The sequence below is a fragment of the Oncorhynchus mykiss genome, chromosome 12 (assembly GCF_013265735.2).
Source record: "Oncorhynchus mykiss isolate Arlee chromosome 12, USDA_OmykA_1.1, whole genome shotgun sequence".
Lineage (NCBI taxonomy): Eukaryota > Metazoa > Chordata > Actinopteri > Salmoniformes > Salmonidae > Oncorhynchus > Oncorhynchus mykiss.
The window spans coordinates 18,436,559-18,458,089 of NC_048576.1; the positions used below are offsets into that span (position 1 = coordinate 18,436,559).

A 21,531-nucleotide genomic window follows, 5' to 3' on the forward strand; every position below is an offset into this window, starting at 1 on the left:
TTTTGTCAATCAGGAACGCATGTTATGAGGTACCTTTGTCGACCCTGCAGGAAGTGCTGAAACATAACTGCAGTGAACAAGTCCAGTGCCACAGGATGCCATAGGTACAGAGTGATTCTGCTACTGTGTGTGGTGTGATGCCACATTGTGCCATCGTGATTCATTCCATTTAAGTGGCATCATTACACTGACAAAATACCTGGCATAGAATAGGCACTGTAGCATTATATATAGCTGTGCATTATGGCAGCTTTAATGGCCGTTTAGCAGTGTAAATATGAACTAAGGCAATTGCAGTAGGCTATTTATAAACCATTTGTCATTCCTGACAGAAAATGTATGTTTGAAACATCAGTGTAGGAGTGATATGTCCAAGTTTGATGGATGTCCTGGTGACATTTTCATGTTGTCAAGTTGATCATGACAATGCCTGATATGACATTCTGTACAGGCTTAGACAAATAGCATCTGACATTGTTCATATGGGTATGATAAGTACTTGTTTGATAAATAGAGATTGAGAGCTCTATTTTGACAGTAAACAGTCTTCTGCGAGAACAGAGTGCATTTGGAGGTTGATTGGATTGAATTTAGACCATTTTAAATACATACATAAGGGCGCTCCAGCCAGTGACGCCTCCACAAACAATTTAAGAAAATCATTAATGATAACACAAAGCTTAAAAGCTTATTTTCATTGTGGTCCTTTTGGAGGGGAAGGGGGATGCAGCAAAGTTTGGCAGCAATAGTAGTGACAAGACAAAGACAGACAAAACTATGGACAGGTACATCTCCCTTGTCTCACATGGAGGAACATTGTAATTAAGAATTCATGTCTTGAGGCGTGGGAGATGCGTCTATTCTACGGTTAGCGTAGCTGGTTGTGTAACACTGTCTGGTATCTGCCCTGCCTGCTAGGAGCCTTCATTTGTCAAGAACTGTCTTTTTTCAGATTCACTTTCCATTGGATATCATCGGTCTTTTACTTGGACCCTCATCAGCTCATAACTCTTTAAAAAAAAAAGTGTTTTTATTATTTTACCCCTTTCTACTCTCCAATTTCTTGGTATCCAATTGGTAGATATAGTCTTGTCTCATCGCTGCAACTCCCGTACAGAGACTCGGGAGAGGCGAAGGTCGAGAGCCGTGCGTCCTCCAAAACACAACCAAGCTGCACTGCTTCTTGACACAATGCCCGCTTAACCCGGAAGCCAGCCACACCAATGTGTTGGAGGAAACCCTGTACACCTGGCGACCGTGTCAGCATGCATGCGCCCGGCCCAGGAGTTGTTAGAGCGCGATGGGACAAGGACATCCCTACCGGCCAAACCCTCCCCTAAACCGGACGACGCTGGGCCAATTGTGCACCGCCCCATGGGTCTCCCGGTCGCGGCCGGCTGAGCTCATAACTAACAACATTCTTTTCATTTCCCCCTTCTAGACTATCCTTCCTTCCCAACGGAAGCTACAGTGACAACAGCAGGAGGATTTTATCCAATGAGCTGGAATCTCAGGACTCCATGGGTGGACTGTCTATAGCCCAGAGATAATGACCTAAACCTGCTTATGTCTTACACAAGTTCAACAAGTGAAATACAGTATGTATTAATGGGGACGTATGGTCACCACAATGAGACTCTGGTCTGAAGGACTACAGTCTGATAGTGAAGAAGTCAATCATTTGATTATTGAATTACCAGATCGTGGTTTTATGAATTGACTGCGTAAAAGCACTGTCCAGTCAGAGTTTTTTTTCCCCAGGTGAAGACAATCAGACAATGAAGATGCATGAAGAGATCAAAAGCCAGTTAGTGTCTGTGGAATGACTTGAGCATTACGCCAAGATGATTGTTGGTGATTAATATTCTACAGGTCCCTATGAAGTTAAAAGCTATTGTTGGCTCACCAGTTTTGTCAGTGTTTCCCCTATATGTATTTTACAAGTGTCGCACCGCCGCTGCTAAATCATTGCCGCCACTGAAAAAATATATATTTTCGGGATGGTAAAACATTTTAAATCTAAACTTCAACAACTAAAACCATATAAGGAATGTAGAAAAGATAATGGAGCAATATATATATATATATATACACATACATACACACTTAAAAAAAAAAATAAGATCATATTTGAGGAACTAACAACCACCACAATAAAAACTAGTCAGGGAGAATCTGAAATTCCAAAAATGTCATGGCATTTAGTTTAGTTTTGTTTGAGCTACTCAGCATAAGAACAATTGTAGGAAACTAGCTTTAAAAGTGTAAAATTCTCTCTGCCCTACGGCAAAACGTGTAGAATTGTCAAGAGGGCTTCTAAAACCGCTCCATTGACCATGCCTACCACCCCCTGCTTTACTTGCCACCGCTGCTGAAAAAATATCTGGGGGAAACACTGGATGAAAGAGTCTCATTCCTGGTAGTGACCCGTGTATGTTAACAACTGTATTTAATTATGTCAATCAACTTAGCATTTACTATTTATATTCAGTTTTGACTCTGACAACAACTATTTCATGTACATTTTAATCTGAAGAGAATTGATGGTATAAAATAGACATTACTAAATTGTATTTATTTTGGCTTCAGAAAATAAGGAGCAATGTCTTGTTACTATGTGACAACTTTTTAGTCAGATTTATTTTGCATTGTTGGATATTATTTGTGATAAATAAATGTGTAACTTCACAATTTTATGTGCCAAGAACTAACAAAATTGCTTTTGAATTGCTGTCTAGCCTTGTACTTCTGATTATGCAGGCCAGAAAAATTGATGGGCTTCAATGAAGACCGCTGAATAGCAAACAGCTTTAATTGTGTAATACTGGGTTGCCTTGAAAGCATTTAAAACATGTTTGACCATTAGGCTATTATTTCAGTGAGGCAATTACACAGCAAAAATCCTCTTCTCCCTTTTCATAAATGACTAACTTGATTATCCATGATAATTACATGGTTTCTACAATCCCACTCATCGGTCGAGGGTAGAGGAGTGTTTTACCTCAAGGTCAACGATACAATCCAGGATTGATGGCGCAGAAGAGGAATTCATATTCTCTATAACCACTCAAGTTTACAGGGCCTGGTTCAATTTAAGGACTTTGGCTCTAATCGAACACTCCTCCATATGATTAAAGCCAAACTCTTGTTTCATGTGTATTATGATATGATACCGTAGATTAAAAAATAAACTCAAAAGATGTCATTGAAATATATATATTTATTAATTAAGTCAAAAAATATAAAATAAAAACAGGCACATGTTGACAAGACAACGCACACGTCAAGACAAAACACATTGTCAATACCGTATGTGCAATAAGAAAAGTATATTTTCAAGAGAGCAATATTTACATACAGAAAGAGCTGCATGTTGTTGTGCTGGAAGGTCTGTATCAAAACAGGATGCTTCCTCCGGTGGAGCCTGGCCATTTATAAACAAGTCAAATATCAAAAGGAATATCAAAAGTACTGCATGTAACATCTAAGGGGCTCTACCGTATCAAACTTGTGATTCACTTCCCTGGACTGCACAGTATTAATAACTGGAAAACATGGCTTTATGATGTTTCATCCACACCTGACACATACAGAGTCCCTTTAGACCTATTCACTTCCATACAGGGTGTCCAAAAATAAGCATTACAAAAAGGCTAAACTGGTCACATTTCAAAGTAACAGCAACACCAACTACAAAAAATGATTTACATCAAGATAACAAAGACCTGAAATGCTCACTGACCATTACAAACACCGGCCATATATACACACACGAGAGGAGTGCCAAGTGGACACAACACAACCTGTGCGGGGTGAATTGTCCACACGCACATCTTAAAACATGAGGACCATCATGAGAAAATCAGAAAAGGTCCTTTGCTGTCGAATTGAAAATGGCATCATTTGTCTTTTTGGACAGGTCACCCTGGGGGGAATGAAAGACACATATTTTAGTAACTGATATACCCCTCCCCACCCCCATTAAAAAAAGCAATCTAAAGGAGTAAGCAGAATGGGAGAAAACATTTTTTCTGTCACTTTGCTTTCAATTCATGTGTCTGGTATGGATTATTGAAGTAAACATTGCAAGTTGAGGTGGCAGCATATAAGGCTGGTCTTACAGTGAAGTTAACTGGTCGATAAAGCCTTATGCGCCTATTATTATTATTTTTTATTCATCTTGTGCTGCTGGCGGTAGGTGCACTTGATTCAGAAGCCCTGCACGCCAGATAATCAAAGTACTCCCATTTTGAACCATTTCATTTGTCTGAAGGAACAAACTCTGCCTACCCGGCAGACCTGAGAGCTAAATCAAGTGCACTGGCCTATTGAATAGCTCAAATCACCATGCCTACAGCTTCCACAACCCCCAAACTACATGAGATCTAATCACTTTAAAACCCATGACCAGAGAGACTTAAAGAACACAGCAAAGAGCTGCTGTTTTCATGAGTGAGTTCATACTTCAGTTTTTAATTCAGCACCGTCAACACTGTTTTTATTCAACACTTTTACAAAACATAAAAATGCGCTTCACCCTACTTCTACTCCCGCTACAACCAGAACTGTAGCTGCAATGAATGAGTAGCCAAAAGTATCGACAGCCCTGCGTTATAATTATAAGCAGCTCGTCGTGTCTATTTTAATATGGAGGTCATGAATTTGTACTCCATTACTCTAATGTACTTGTCCTCTTGCTCAGTTGTGCACCAGGGCCTCCCACTCCTCTTTCTATTCTGGTTAGAGCCCGTTTGTGCTGTTCTGTGAAGGGAGTAGTACACAGCGTTATACCAGATCTTCAGTTTCTTGGCAATTTCTCACATGGAATAGCCTTCATTTCTCAGAACAAGAATAGACTGAGTTTCAGAAGAAAGTGCTTAGTTTTTGGCCATTTTGAGCCTGTAATCAAACCCACAAATGCTGAGGCTCCAGATACTCAACTAGTCTAAAGGCGGCCAGTTTTATTGCTTCTTTAAAATCAGAACATTTTTCAGCTTTGCTAACAATTGCAAAAGGGTTTTCTAATGATCAATTAGTCTTAAAAAATGATACACTTGGATTAGCTAACAACGTACCATTGGAACACAGGAGTGATGGTTGCTGATAATGGGCCTCTGTACGCCTATGTAGATATTCCATAAAAATCAGCCGTTTCCAGCTACAATAGTCATTTACAACATTAACAAGGTCTACACTGTATTTCTGATCAATTTGAAAAAAAAAAGTGAATTTCTTTCAAAAACAAGGACATTTCTAAGTGTCCCCGAACGTTTGAATGGCAGTGTATGGTCCGACAAGAACAAGATTGGCAGTATGCTGTGGTAATATATTAGGCATACAGCACAAACCTCATTCCTACAGAACTGGTTTAATTAGATTAATGTTGCATAGGCCTCGATTCATGTCATGCTTTTAATCAATTCTGTGAGGTAGATCTCGGCTTGCTTTTTGACTCCGAAAGTGATCTTGACTCAGAAAAGGTTGGTGACCGCTGAGTTAGAGTATAGTTTAAAAGGCTGGTCTTACAGTGAAGTCAGAGTAGCTGATGTCAACAGGTTTTTTCTCCTCTGTACCGTTGTACTCCTGCAGGGGTGTTCTCTGACTACCGCTGCTTCTCTCAAGGGACTTGGTTTTCTGCTTAGCCAATGAATGGACAAACAAACAGCACATCAGTCAACAAACTGAGCATGCAACACACTTCCTTCCCAGCAGTCTCTGCTAATCATTTGAAGTATTCAATTTCTGCATCTCTTTACCAGAATGATTGACCTTGGAAAGAGGTTAGATTCTAAAAGACAAGTTTTGATTTTACTGTCAATATTCTTTCACAAGCTAAGTTGACTGTGGCCGAATGGCTTACCGCTTGAATAAGAAAAATTCTATAACAGCATCACCTAGTGGTTGTTTTAATAGTTGTCCAGCAATATAAAAGGAAGATGTTGAACATTCAATTTGGATATACGTGTGCAAGCACAAGAACCAATGATGGGCCACAGTTTGGAGTGAGTGCTGTGTGTGTACCTGCATCTGAATCTGGGAGAGAGGAGGCTTGCTGCTAGGCACACTGATGAATGTGCTGGATGAGTTGCAGCTGTAGGAGCGCACCATGATAGGCTGTGTAGGAGTCTGCTGAAAGGACAGTCATGGTGGTCAAGGTCAATTGGCCCAGAGTCGTCTGGGTTTGGCTGGTGTAGGCAGTCATTGTTAATAAGAAAGTTAAGAACAGACTTGCCTAGTTAAATAAATAAAAAAAAGTTACAATAGTAAAGTGGCCAGTTGGTTTTGGAGGGGAGTGAACTAGCCTTATGTGAACCACTGCTAGTTACTGTACCTTCCTGATCTTGTTGGGGGTGAGGGTGTTCATCCCGCCATGGGCCCTCTTCGTGGGAGTTTTGAAGAGAGTTGTCATTTCCCCCTTCTTTGATGTCTGCAACACCGAGACAAACAAAGCCTCAGTCACATACCAGTCAATAACAAACAGACCATTCTGCTGGGGACAGAATGGTCAAATCCCTGTTTCCCACCATTCAACAGTTACACATGCTGACCACCATATGGTGTACAAGTCTATTTCAATCCAAGTTCAGCACAGTACGTTTTAGAATTGGCCTTTTGCACATGGGAACAGGGAGATCAGGTTTGATGATAGTTTTTAAAGACAAATAGCAAACGCCCACCTGAAGCCTCTATGGACCTGTATTGGGCTGACTGGGGAACACTGCTGGGTCAATGTGAGAGCATTATGAGGGGCTGGACTTACAGTGGCACGTTCACTCTTCTCCTTGCCCCTCAGCTGTTTGTGCTCCTCCCATTGGGTGGAGATGTAGGTCATGACTCTCTGGCCCTGGACCAGGAAGGCAGTACCCTGGTCCTTCTCCCAGCTCTCAACACCAGTCCTCAGCTCTTCCTCCAACTAGTCACATCACATAACAGGGAGGATCAACATCACGTTTCCTTTGTTAAAATCCTTTATATACACACACTTCACTGGCATTTAAACTGTATTCATCATTGGCATTTTACATAAGGTCACAACCTCAATGACACCATCATATACCCATCATACAGTGGGGCAGCAGCATACAGTGGGGCGAGATTTGACATTGAATAAAGGAGGCAGTGATCTTTTGATTACCATCAACCATTGCTGCCACTTTGCAGACATTACATTTTAAATGTACATTATATTTAAAAAAATATATACACTGAACAAAAATATGAATGCAACATGTAAAGTGTTGGTCCCATGTTTAATGAGCTGAAATAAAAGATCCCAGAAACTTTCCACACACAAAAAGCTCATTTCTCTCAAATTATGAACAAATTTGTTTACATCCCTGTTAGGGAGCATTTCTCCTTTGCCAAGCTATTCCATCCACTTGACAGGTGTGGCATATCAAGAAGCTGATTAAACAGCATGATCATTACCACAGGTGCACATTGTGCTGGGGACAATAAAAGTTTCCTGACTGCAAGAACCTTTTAGAGAATTTGGCAGTACGTCCAACCAGCCTCAACCGCAGACGTGTGGGCGAGCGGTTTTCTGATGTCAATGTTGTGAAGAGTGCCCCATGGTGGCAGTGGGGTTATGGTATGGGCAGGCATAAGCTACAGAGAATGAACACAATTGCATTTTATTGATGGCAATTTGAATGCAGTGATACCGTGACGAGATCTGAGGCCCGTTGTGGTGCCATTCATCCACCACCATCACTTCATGTCCAGCATGATAATGCACGGCTCAATATCGCAAGGATCTGTACACAATTCCTGGAAGCTGAAAATGTCCCAGTTCTTCCATTCTCAGACATGTCACCCATTGAGCATGATTGGGATGCTCTAGACCAACATGTACAACAGCCCTACTTTAAAAATAAAGAATATATACATTGTTTTTCTCTCCCTCCCTCCAACTGCCAAATAAAGTTATTAGAGGGACATGTTGAGGAGTCAAATCCAGCCTTACCTTTGGCAACATCTTCTGAACTTTGACCTTCTCTTTGGCATCTTTGAGAAGGGCTCCTCCTCTGTTGGAGAAGCGGTTTGGATCATTGGCCTTTTTCTGCAAAGAGGTTTGAAAATTAGATATGTTTCTATGTCAAGTGGAACAAAAACAATTCTGCACCACACTGAACATGTATCAGAAACAAGAGCAGCTGGTATCTACTGTGGATATTTTTGATTGAAAACCATTACATGCATCAAGTGGTACACAATTAAAAATACATATTTGCAATTTATTTCACAAACATAGCTTGACCGCAAATTCCAGCATTACCTCAAAGTCCTGGAAGAGGGCCCAGTACTTCTCCCATTTCTGCAGAACCTCCAGTAAGGGTTTAGCCAGGTCATAGTAATTCTTCACCTTCAATAGCTCAGCATCATGCAGTGCCAACAATTCCTCTGTGAAGTCATCTAGGGAAAGACGGATCGGTTCGATCAGTATGTATGCGTTTTGCGTATGAGTGAGAGGAAGTATTTCCATTATTGTTCTACCTACCGTCACAGATGTGGGCGTTGAAGGGTTCACGCTGCTCAGTGCCCTGGTTGCACTTGTCCCAGAGAGCCACTAGTTCCTGTCGGACCTTGTCAATCACATCCTCCAACATGGCTTTCTGCAGGACTGTCAGACGATCAACCTCCCCCTGCCACTGGAAGGGCAACAAGGTCAGGTTCAGTAGGAGTAAAAATAAATCTCTGAAACAGCGACATGAGGAGGTACCATCTGAACTCGTTCCTTAAGAAATACTAATTTAACATTTTCCGTATGCCCTAATGCAGTGTTTCTCAACTCCAGTCCTCAAGTACCTCCAACAGCACATGTTTTTGTTGTAGCCCCAGACAAACTCACCTGATTCAACTCATTGAGGGCTTGATCATTAGTTGATAAGTTGAATCAAGTGTGCTTGTCTGGGACTAGAACAAAAATGTGTACTGTTGAAGGTACTGGAGTTAGGAAACACTGCCCTAATGATACAGGACTGTCAAACACTGATGTTCTAGCACCATTGTAGAGGTATTCTCTGTTCCCTTGTTAGTCAATACTGGGGAAACTTAATAGTTATGGTGCCATGTTTACTGTTTTGCAGTGGTATGCCAGTGAAGCTTTGTCCAACACAGTGGTGAAGAGATATGTATGAAGAGGGAGTTCCAACCTGTGTGATTTGGTCAGAAAGGGTACCCTGCACACTCTCCTGGAACGCAGTGCGATCTTGCTCCAGCGCTTCCAGACGATTCCACAGGCACATAGCTCGTTCTTTCAGCTCAGCCAGAGTATTCATCAGGGATTCCTTCTTGACCTTCATCTAAACAAAAATATACTAATATAATTGGTCAAAAGTCCTAGAACCAAAACAACAAAAATATTTGAGTAATCATTAGTAAGTTTTATCAAATTATTTTCAGTACCTGGGACAACAGCAGTTGGAGGGCTTTGATGTTTTCATGCGTGAGCAGGAATATCTCCTCGCCATGACACACCGACTCTTTCTCCAGACTGGTTTCTGGTTTCTGACCCATGTCCTCCATGAGCTTCCTGATGTCCTCACGCAGCCCTGAAAACACCTTTGCACGACTCTTCTACAGAACGGGGGAAGGGAGGGACAAGAGACGAGATGCTTCCAACAAAAGACAAACATCACAAGACCACAAAAGAGACTTAAAAAATAAGAAATTAATAATAGTGTTCTTAGTAATACTTGAGTCAGGTATTCATAACATTCACACTAATGTCTTGCCATCCTGGCAGCTGTTGCAATACCTTTTCTTCACTGAGGGTCTTGAGGTGCTCCCGGAACTCCTGCAACTGAGTGCGTGAGGGTATGCTGCCTGTGGGAGCATAATAGGGAGTGACGCACAGCTCCAAGCACAGTTCCTTATCCTGCTGCTGCAGTCCGTGTAACTCCTTCAAACGGTCCACCTTCTCCTTGGTCAGAACCTCCACACGCAGACGCAGATTCTTCTCGATCTGGAGGACTGTCAGGCCCTCCTCAAACTGACAGGTGGACAAGATGGAAACAGGAGGTTAGCACAATGGAAGGAAAAGAGTCAAGGGGTGGAACCAGCTAAACTATTGAGACACAGAACCTTTAAAGACCAACCTTTACTGTTGTTGTTAAGCCTGAAGAAATAACCACTTACTTTGTATGGATCCATTGACATTTCCAGACACAAGGTATCCAACTGTTTTTCAAAAGTGATGATATTGGTTCGGATGCGGTGCTTCAAAGCTTCTTCCTCAGTGATCATGTCATTCAAAAGGCCCTTTAGATTAGGAATGTCAAGTCAGTCTGTTAATTAGTTACTTGACAAGGCTTCCGTTTCATTTTCAGTTCATCTACATTTCCTGTTTTCTGAAGCCTCACCTCAATGTGTTTCTTCACCGTCTCCATCCGCTCTACCCTCTGCTCCTCCATGATGCCCATGCTGTCCCAGATGTCCACCAGCTTGGCCATGGCATGGTTTATACCCGTCACTAGAGAGAAAGCCAGGGCTTCACTGCAGAGATGAGTGACATGACCATCACATTTGGTAACTTCAGCTGGCTAAGTAGCAAACACATTGCCTAACAAATCTGAACAGGATACCAATTATTGGTATACAGTTTGAAACCAAGCACTGCAAAAACAATATTTTTTTAGGAGGTAGATCGGCTTTAATATTGCAGATTGACAGAATCTATGTAATTGTCTGCATTTCCAATGCCTATTTTTTAAGTAAATCAAATATTTAAAAAATGTATACATAGTACCAGTCAAAAGTTGACACACCTACTCATTCAAGGGTTTTTCTTTATTTTTACTATTTTCTACAATAGAAAAATTTCACTGTAGAGCCTCTAGCACTGCTCAACACGCCTCGGCAAACAATTTAGTTTCACCCCTCACACATGCAGTGACATCACCTGGTTTAAATGCTATTTCTAGAGAAAATCTTTCATTATCACTATATGCACAGGTTTACCCCCACTGTATTCACATCCTACTATACCTTTGTCTGTACATTATGCCTTGAATATATTCTACCGTGCCCAGAAATCTGCTCCTTTTACTCTCTGTACTGAACGTACTAGGCGTCCAGTTCTGTTAGCCTTTAGCCGTACCCTTATCCTACTCCTCCTCTATTCCTCTGGTGATGTAGAGGTTAATCCAGGCCCTGCATTGTCTACCTCCACTCCCATCCCCCAGGCTCTCTCATTTGTTGACTTCTGCAACTGTAAAAGCCTTGGTTTCATGCAAGTTAACATTAGAAGCCTCCTCCCTAAGTTTGTTTTATTCACTGCCCTAGCACACTCCACCAATCCGGATGTCCTAGCTGTGTCTGAATCCTGGCTTAGGAAGACCACCAAAAACCGTGAAATTTCCATTCCTAACTATAACATGTTCCGACAAGATAGAACTGCCAAAGGGGGCGGTGTTGCAATTTACTGCAAAGAAAACCTGCAGAGTTCTGTCTTACTATCCAGGTCTGTACCCAAAAAAAATTCTACTTCTAAAAATTAACCTTTCCAGAAACAAGTCTCTCACCGTTGCTGCTTGCTATAGACCACCCTCTGCCCCCAGCTGTGCCCTCGACACCATATGTGATTTGATTGCCCCCATCTATCTTCTGAGCTCGTGACCTAAACTGGGACATGCTTAACACCCGGCCATCCTATTGGTGCCCTCAATCTCACACAACTTATCAATGAACCTACCAGATATAACCCCAAATCCGTAAACAGTGGCACCCTCATAGATATCATCCTAACTAACTCTCCCTCCAAATACACCTCTGCTGTTATCAACCAAGATCTCAGCGATCACTGCCTCATTGCCTGCATCCGTAATGGGTCTGCGAGCAAACGACCACCCCTCATCACTGTCAAACGCTCCCTAAAACACTTCTGCGAGCAGGCCTTTCTAATCGACCTGGCCGGAGTATCCTGGAACGCCATTGACCTCATCCAGACAGTAGAGGATGCCTGGTTATTCTTTAAAAGTTCCTTCCTCACCATCTTAAATAGGCATGCCCCATTCAAAAAATGTAGAACCAGGAATAGATATAGCCCTTGGTTCACTCCAGACCTGCAGAAAAACATCCTGTGGCATTCTGCATTAGCATCGAATAGCCCCCGTGATATGCAACTTTTCAGGGAAGTTAGGAACCAATATACACAGGCAGGAAATCTAAGGCTAGCTATTTTAAACAGAAATTTGTATCCTGCAGTACAAACTCAAAAAAGTTCTGGGACACTAAAGTCCATGGAGAATAAGAGCACCTCATCCCAGCTACCCACTGCTCTGAGGCTAGGAAACACTGTTACAACCGACAAATTCACTATAATTGAGAATTTCAATAAGCATTTCTCTACGGCTGGCCATGCTTTCCACCTGGCTACCCCTACCCTGGCCAACTGCCCGGCACCCTCCACAGCAACCCACCATTTCTCCTTCACCCATATCCAGACAGCTGATGTTCTGAAAGAGCGGCAAAATCTGGACCCCTAAAAATCAGCCAGGCTAGACAATCTGGACCCTCTCTTTCTTAAATTATCTGCCGAAATTGTTGCAACCCCTATTACTAGCCTGTTCAACCTCTCTTCGTATCGTCTGAGATTCCCAAAGATTGGAAAGCTGCCGCGGTCATCCCTCTCTTCAAAAGGGGGAGACACTCTAGACCCAAACTGCTACATACCTATATCTATCCTACATCTCTAAGGTCTTAGAAAGCCAAGTTAACAAACAGATTACTGACCATTTTGAATCACATTGTACCTTCTCTGCTATGCAATCTGGTCATGGGTGCACCTCAGCCACGCTCAAGGTCCTTAACGATACCATAACCACCATCGATAAGAGACATTAGTGTGCAGCTGTATTCATCGACCTGACCAAGGCTTTCGACTGTCAATCACCACATTCTTATAGGCAGACTCAACAGCCTTGGTTTCTCAAATGATTGCCTCGCCTGGTTCACCAACTACTTCTCTGATAGTGTGTCAAATCGGAGGGCCTGTTGTCCGGACCTCTGGCAGTCTCTATGGGGTTCAATTCTCGGGCCGACTCTCTTCTCTGTACACATCAATGATATGTCGCTCTTGCTGCTGGTGATTCTCTATTCCACCTCTACGCAGACGACACCATTCTGTATACTTCTGGCCCTTCTTTGGACACTGTTAACTAACCTCCAGACGAGCTTCAATGACATACAACTCTCCTTCCGTGGCCTCCAACTGCTCTTAAACGCAAGTAAAACTAAATGCATGCTATTCAACCGATCATTGCCCGCACCTGCCCGCCCATCCAGCATCACTACTCTGGACGGCTCTGACTTAGAATACGTGGATAACTACAAATACCTAGGTGTCTGGCTAGACTGTAAACTCTCCTGCCAGATTCACATTAAGCATCTCCAATCAAAAATTGAATCTGCTTCCTATTTCGCAACAAAGCTTCCTTCACTCATGCTGCCAAACATTCCCTCGTAAAACTGACCATCCTACCCTTCCTTGACTTCGGCGATGTCATCTATAAAATAGCCTCCAACACTCTACTCAGCAAACTGGATGTAGTCTATCACAGTGCCATCCTTTTTGTCACCAAAGCCCCATATACTACCCACCACTGCGACCTGTACGCTCTCGTTGGCTGGCCCTCGCTTCATACTCGTCACCAAACCCACTGGCTACAGGTTATCTACAAGTCTCTGTTAAGTAAAGCCCCGCCCTATCTCAGCTCGCTGGTCACCATAGCAGCACCCACTCGTAGCACACGCTCCAGTAGGTATATCTCACTGGTCACCCCCAAAGCCAATTCCTCCTTTGGTCGCCTTTCCTTCCAGTTCTCTGCTGCCACTGACTGGAACGAACTGCAAAAAAAATCACTGAAGCTGGAGATTCCCATCTCCCTCACTAGCTTTAAGAACCAGCTGTCAGAGCAGCTCACAGATCACTGCACCTGTTCATAGCCCATCAGTATACAGCCCATCTATTTTGCTCCTTTTGCACCACAGTATCTCTACTTGCTTGCTACTTACCATTCCAGTGTTTAATTGCCATATTGTAATTACTTCGCCACCATGGCCTACTTATTGCCTTACGTCCCTAATCTTACCTCATTTGCACTCACTGTATATAGACTTTGTTTTCTTTTTTTTCCTACTGTATTATTGACTATGTTTTGTTCATTCCATGTGTAACTCTGTTGTTGTATGTGTCGAACTGCTATGCTTTATCTTGGCCAGGTCACAGTTGCAAATGAGAACTTGTTTTCAACTAGCTTACCTGGTTAAATAAATATAAATAAAAAAAATTAAAAAAGACATCAAAACTATAAAATCATGTAGTAAAAAATAAAAAATAAATGAAAAAAAAAGTCAAACAAATCAATATACATTTCAGTATTCAAAGTAGCCACCCTTTGCCTTGATGACAGCTTTTCATACTCTTGGCATTCTCTCAACCAGCTACAACTGGAATGCTTTTCCAACAGTCTTGAAGGAGTTCCCACATATGCTGAGCACTTGTTGGCTGCTTTTCAATCACTCTGAGGTCCAACTTATCCCAAACCATCACAATTGGGTTGAGGTCAGGTGATTGTGGAGGCCAGATCATCTGATGCAGAACTCCATCACTCTCCTTCTTGGTCAAATAGCCCTTACATAACCTGGAGGTGTGTTGGGTCATTGTCCTGTTGAAAAACAAATGATAGTCCCTCTAAGCGCAAACCAGATGGGATAGCGTATCGATGCAGAATGCTGTGGTAGGCATGCTGGTTAAGTTTGCCTTGAATCCTAAATAAATATCAGACAATGTCACCAGCAAAGCACACCTCAATGCTTCACGGTGGGAACCACACATGAGGAGATAATACATTCACTTACTCTGCATCTCACAAAGATACGGCGGTTGGAACCAAAAATCACAAATTTGGACTCATCAGACCAAAGGGAAGATTTCCACCGGTCTAATCAAATCAAATTTATTTATATAGCCCTTCGTACATCAGCTGATATCTCAAAGTGCTGTACAGAAACCCAGCCTAAAACCCCAAACAGCAAGCAATGCAGGTGTAGAAGCACGGTGGCTTGGAAAAACTCCCTAGAAAGGCCAAAACCTAGGAAGAAACCTAGAGAGGAACCAGGCTATGTGGGGTGGCCAGTCCTCTTCTGGCTGCGCCGGGTGGAGATTATAACAGAACATGGCCAAGATGTTCAAATGTTCATAATTGACCAGCATGGTCCAATAATAATAATAATAATAATAATAATAATAATAATAAGGCAGAACAGTTGAAACTGGAGCAGCAGCACGGCCAGGTGGACTGGGGACAGCAAGGAGTCATCATGTCAGGTAGTCCTGAGGCATGGTCCTAGGTCCTCCGAGAGAGAGAAAGAGAATTAGAGAGAGCACACTTAAATTCACACAGGACACTGAATAGGACAGGAGAAGTACTCCAGATATAACCAACTGACCCTAGCCCATTGCTCGTATTTCTTGGCCCAAGCAAGTATCTTCTTGGTATCCTTTAGTAGTGTTTTTTTGCAGCAATTCAACCATGCAGTCTCCTCTGAACAGTTGATGTTGAGATGTGTCTGTTAGTTGAACTCTGAAGCATTTATTTGGACTGCAATCTGAGGTGCAGTTAATTTCTGAGGCCGTTAACTAATGAACTTACAGTGCCTTGCGAAAGTATTCGGCCCCCTTGAACTTTGCGACCTTTTGCCACATTTCAGGCTTCAAACATAAAGATATAAAACTGTATTTTTTTGTGAAGAATCAACAACAAGTGGGACACAATCATGAAGTGGAACGACATTTATTGGATATTTCAAACTTTTTTAACAAATCAAAAATTGAAAAATTGGGCGTGCAAAATTATTCAGCCCCCTTAAGTTAATACTTTGTAGCGCCACCTTTTGCTGCGATTACAGCTGTAAGTCGCTTGGGGTATGTCTCTATCAGTTTTGCACATCGAGAGACTGAAACGTTTTCCCATTCCTCCTTGCAAAACAGCTCGAGCTCAGTGAGGTTGGATGGAGAGCATTTGTGAACAGCAGTTTTCAGTTCTTTCCACAGATTCTCGATTGGATTCAGGTCTGGACTTTGACTTGGCCATTCTAACACCTGGATATGTTTATTTTTGAACCATTCCATTGTAGATTTTGTTTTATGTTTTGGATCATTGTCTTGTTGGAAGACAAATCTCCGTCCCAGTCTCAGGTCTTTTGCAGACTCCATCAGGTTCTTCCAGAATGGTCCTGTATTTGGCTCCATCCATCTTCCCATCAATTTTAACCATCTTCCCTGTCCCTGCTGAAGAAAAGCAGGCCCAAACCATGATGCTGCCACCACCATGTTTGACAGTGGGGATGGTGTGTTCAGCTGTGTTTCTTTTACGCCAAACATAACATTTTGCATTGTTGCCAAAAAGTTCAATTTTGGTTTCATCTGACCAGAGCACCTTCTTCCACATGTTTGGTGTGTCTCCCAGGTGGCTTGTGGCAAACTTTAAACAACACTTTTTATGGATATCTTTAAGAGATGGCTTTCTTCTTGCCACTCTTCCATAAAGGCCAGATTTGTGCAATATACGACTGATTGTTGTCCTATGGACAGAGTCTCCCACCTCAGGTGTAGATCTCTGCATTTCATGCAGAGTGATCATGGGCCTCTTGGCTGCATCTCTGATCAGTCTTCTCCTTGAATGAGCTGAAAGTTTAGAGGGACGGCCAGGTCTTGGTAGATTTGCAGTGGTCTGATACTCCTTCCATTTCAATATTATCGCTTGCACAGTGCTCCTTGGGATGTTTAAAGCTTGGGAAATCTTTTTGTATCCAAATCCGGCTTTAAACTTCTTCACAACAGTATCTCGGACCTGCCTGGTGTGTTCCTTGTTCTTCATGATGCTCTCTGCGCTTTTAACGGACCTCAGACTATCACAGTGCAGGTGCATTTATACGGAGACTTGATTACACACAGGGGGATTGTATTTATCATCATTAGTCATTTAGGTCAACATTGGATCATTCAGAGATCCTCACTGAACTTCTGGAGAGAGTTTGCTGCACTGAAAGGAAAGGGGCTGAATAATTTTGCACGCCCAATTTTTCAGTTTTTGATTTGTTAAAAAAGTTTGAAACATCCAATAAATGTCATCCACTTCATGATTGTGTCCCACTTGTTGTTGATTCTTCACAAAAAAAATACAGTTTTATATCTTTATGTTTGAAGCCTGAAATGTGGCAAAAGGTCGCAAAGTTCAAGGGGGCCGAATACTTTCGCAAGGCACTGTATTTGCAGCAGAGGTACCTCTGGGTCTTCCTTTCCAGTGGCGGTCCTTATGAGAGCCAGTTTCATCATAGCGCTTGATGGCTTTTGCGGCTGCACTTGAAGAAACGTTCAAAGTTCTTGAAATGTTCCGGATTGACTGACCTTCATGTCTTAAAGTAATGATGTACTGTCGTTTCTCTTTGCTTTTACTAAAGGGCTATCTTCTGTATACCAAGCCTATTTTGTCACAACACAACTGATTGGATCAAACGCATTAAGGAAAGAAATTCCACAAATTAACTTAAGGCACACTTGTTAATTGAAATGCATTCTAGGTGACTACCTCATGAAGTTGGTTGAGAGAATGTGAAGAGTGAGCAACGCGGTCATCAAGGCAAAGGGTGGCTACTTTGAAGAATCTCAAATATATTTAGATTATTATAAAAAAATGTTTTACACTTGTTTTGTTTACTCCATGATTCCATATGTGTCATTTCATAGTTGATGTCTTCACTATTATTCTACTATGTAGAAAATAGTAAAAAATAAAAACCCTTGAAAGAGTGTAGTTGTCCAAACTTTTGACTGGTACTGTATAAAAAAAGATATATATTATTTTTCCCCAACCCTACCATCCCTCCCCTAATTGGAGTAAACTAATGGACAACCGTCAGGCTTCTACATCCAGCTCATACATACATTTTACAGACAGTATATTTAAGCAATCAGGCATGGGGGGTGGGTGGTATATGGCCAATATACCATGGCCAAGGGCAGTTCTTAGGCATGACACAACTGGTTACCAACTTAACCTCGAGTGTAGGGGGGAGTATTTTGATGTTTGGATGAAAAACTTACCCAAATGAAACGGCCTATTTCTCAGGCCCAGAATATGCACATAATTGTCAGATTAGGATGGAAAACACTCTAGAGTTTCCAAAACTGTCAAAATATTGTCAGTGAGATTAACAGAACTGATTTTGCAGGCGAAAACCTAAGGATAATCCAACCAGGAAGTGCTGTTTTTCCAGAAACCTCTGTTCCATTGCATGCCTTCCTTCCATTTAAAGATATATCAACCAGATTCCTTTCTCTATGGCTTAAACATGATGTGAACAGTCTTTACACAGTTTCAGGCTTTTATTCTGAAAAATGAGCGAGAAGGATCACATCGCGTCATTGGATGACTGGGTGCCAGCAGAGTTTTGCATGCGCAACAGCTTGGAGCAGACATTTTCTCCCTCTCTCCTATTGAAAAAGCTCCGATCCTGTTGAAATATTATCGATTATTTATTGTAAAAACAACCTGAGGATTTATTATAAAAAACGTTTGACATGTTTCTACGAACTTCATGGATACTATTTGGAATTTTCATCTGCCCCGTCGTGACCGCTCGAGCCTGTGGATTTCTGAACAAATGCGGCAAACAAATTGAGGTATTTTGGATATAAAAACAAAAAGGAACAAAAGGAACATTCATTGTGTAACTGGGAGTCTCGTGAGTGCAAACATCCGAAGATCAAAGGTAAGCGATTCATTTTATGGCTTCTCTGACTTTCATGACGAATCTACTTTGCTGCTAGCTGTTTGTAATGTTTTGTCTGCTGAGAGAGATGTCCTAACATAAACGCTTGGATAGCTTTTGCTGTAAAGCTTTTTTGAAATTTGACACGCCAGGTGGATTAACAAACTAAGCTGTATTTTGCTATATTGCACTTGTTATTTCATGAAAATTAAATCCTTTTCGTAATTTAATTTGAATTTGGCGCTCTGCAATTCAGCGGATGTTGACGAAAATGATCCCGCTAACGGGATGGGTGCGCCAAGAAGTTAATTAGAGCAGTAAAAATACATGTCAAGACCGTGGTGTACGGGCTGATATACCACGGCTGTCAGCCAATCAGCATTCAGGGCTCAAACTACCCAGTTTATAATTTACAATAGTTATTTTTGTTTGTTTTTAATCCCATACTTCAGCCCCATTCGCCAACACATTACTTAATAAATTGGATATGATACCAATTATTGGTATACAGTCAAACCAAGCACTGCAAAAACTTGGAAAGTTTCCTTACAAGCCAGAATCTTGTATAAAATTACATTTTCACTTACTCTACTGGTTGTATGTGCGGTTGGTTCTTCAGCTGGTCAAAATGTGAGACAAAATATCCACAGAAAAGTGTTGTCTTCCTGAATTATTAGAGCGCTGGTACTGGCGTTGTTATATCTGTCACATGCGTACACCATGTAAACACCTTCAAGACTTTTGTTGTATCCTATCCATGTACTTCTGTCTTGTGCACGTGTCTTAGCCGATGACCAAACAAGTATTGACTGCCACACAGAGACCGCAAAGTCTTGAAGTCTTGAAGTCTGTTTAATACTATTTTCCTGTGGATATTTTGTCTCAAACACATCACAGACTATTCTGATTGAAATGGCAATGCGTGGAAATCATACAATTCAAATTAACTACAACTTCCGTTTAAGAACCCAACCGCTTTTACATCACGTTGAACAGACAAAACATTTTGCAACAGACTTGGCTTAATGCATACACCCCTGGCCCGGGCAAAAGTAGTTTGCATCGGGTGAAGAGTGATTGCATTCGTTGGCAAAGTTCACTCAAAACGAAAGTGAGGTAGATTAAGGATGTGGAGTAATGAGTACGATTCTGTGTTCACATGCAAAAGTGATTGCTTTTGATAAACGCTCTGCCTTTCCAATGAAATATAGTATGAAAAATTGAATATATACTTTATGGAAAGGAGATGTTGTATGGTATGAGCCAGATAGTTAATCGGAAGTATACATGTGAAGCATCTCATTGGCATTTTCCTCTCACTACCAAATATGGTGATGAGAGGAAGCCCAGTGGCAGACAGTAGGAGAAGATGGATTTCACGGAGTAGGCATTCCCTTATGCAAATATGCTTGAATGCCCAATAGGATCTCGCTAGCTCGTGCTTGGCTCTGCCCCCTCCTTGCCTGTTCTGCACACCACGACTAATTTATTCCCATTGGAAATGACAGGCTGTGGTCTATCTTGGCTTAGTTATCAAAATCTTGGGTGCCTTTGATGCTTTTTCTCTCTTTGTAACCATGTTACAAATGACTTGAACAGGGTCACCAGGAGGGATCACCCAATGAAGTTGGAAGTCCCACCCAGTTGACTACATTACAATTGTGGATGCCCTCCATGGCGCAGCCCATGGAAATGAGGCCTTTTGGCCACTAGAGACCTCTATCATTCTCTATGGGCTGTGGTAAATTAGTCATGACCCCCCTCGCCTGGGTTGGATCTGTACTATGACTCGGGAGCTAACGTTAGTCTGGTGGGTCTAGCAGAGGAAGTTTGTCACTACTCTAGCAACATTTTTACTTTAATGATTAACAAAAGCGTGTTAAAGCCAGTCACTAATAAAAATGTGTGATGTGGGGATGATTTAACGATAAAGCGCGTTGAAGACTCCTCTTGCCCCACGGGTCTATTCATTGCGCCAATTCTGTATTCTGTCCTTAAAACGGAAGCAAACGAAACTATGAGAGACCTGCATTTGTCCAAAAACGAGTTTAGTTCTGTTTGGTTATTAAACTGAACGTGTTCTGTAATGAATACTCCCGAGCTAGAAAACAACGTGTGTTTAACTATTGGTGCGTTCAAGACACCTGGGAACACTAAAAATGACGGTCAAATCATGACGTCTGATCTTCAGGTCGGAAAGTTAGAGTTCTAGAAATAGGCCCGAGTTCTTGAGTTGGAACTCCGAGTTAGATGACCATTAAACGATTTTTTTCCGCCAGCCGGGTTCCCAATTGTCTTGAACTCACAGTCCGATATATACGAGTTGCCAGTTGTTTTGAACGCGGAATAACTTAATTTAGCTAACCTACTATAGTCATTGTCAGAATAAGAGTAGTCTAGTATGAAACGTTCCCCTATCCCAGCAATGGTATTGGCTTTTTGCATTCTGGTAGCTACTTCTAATTTAATTCACACATTGCTGCAGCAAACTTAACTAGAGATACTCCTAAGTTTAGCTAACGTTAATTATAGCCACTTTAGCTAGCAAACCAAGTCAACTTACCTCCTCCGGCTTGACATAACGTTAGCTGCTCTGAAAACTAGGTAGCTATTGACGAATATAAATGTTTTACATTAAATTAAAAAGACGTGTGGCTGGCTGGTTTGAATTGTCATTATAACCGCGACGAAGCAATGGTGCTATTCACTAATGACACTCCCCTTTTCTCGTTTTGGTCAGAGAGGCTCTCTGCC

The 21,531-nt window shown here is 41.8% G+C and overlaps 2 protein-coding genes across 3 annotated transcripts in view; one reads left to right on the plus strand and one right to left on the minus strand.

The window, feature by feature from the left end:
• The window catches only part of si:dkey-247m21.3 (5-hydroxytryptamine receptor 4), a 42,101-nt gene extending 39,430 nt beyond the window's left edge, over positions 1–2,671 (plus strand). Inside the window, exon 6 of the mRNA XM_021622905.2 lies at positions 1,442–2,671. Coding sequence (XP_021478580.1) covers positions 1,442–1,550 — 109 coding nt within the window. The 3' untranslated portion in view covers positions 1,551–2,671. The remainder of the gene's footprint in view (positions 1–1,441) is intronic.
• Positions 2,672–3,200: 529 nt separating this feature from the next.
• LOC110537121 (protein regulator of cytokinesis 1) lies at positions 3,201–21,498 on the minus strand. 2 transcript variants are annotated; one of them, XM_021622906.2, is made up of 14 exons: positions 21,341–21,498; positions 10,365–10,497; positions 10,141–10,263; positions 9,761–9,994; positions 9,409–9,579; positions 9,156–9,305; positions 8,501–8,651; positions 8,279–8,415; positions 7,967–8,062; positions 6,761–6,913; positions 6,332–6,427; positions 6,022–6,129; positions 5,527–5,634; positions 3,201–3,925 (listed from the first exon to the last, which is right to left on the minus strand). In XM_021622906.2, exons 1-14 carry the CDS (start codon positions 21,355–21,357, stop codon positions 3,863–3,865), a joined length of 1,740 nt encoding a protein of 579 aa, XP_021478581.2. In that variant the 5' UTR covers positions 21,358–21,498; the 3' UTR covers positions 3,201–3,862. The 2 variants fall into 2 exon arrangements, with proteins under 2 accessions (XP_021478581.2, XP_021478582.2); XM_021622907.2 differs by having other exon boundaries at positions 3,447–3,925; positions 6,022–6,126.
• Positions 21,499–21,531: the final 33 nt, after the last annotated feature.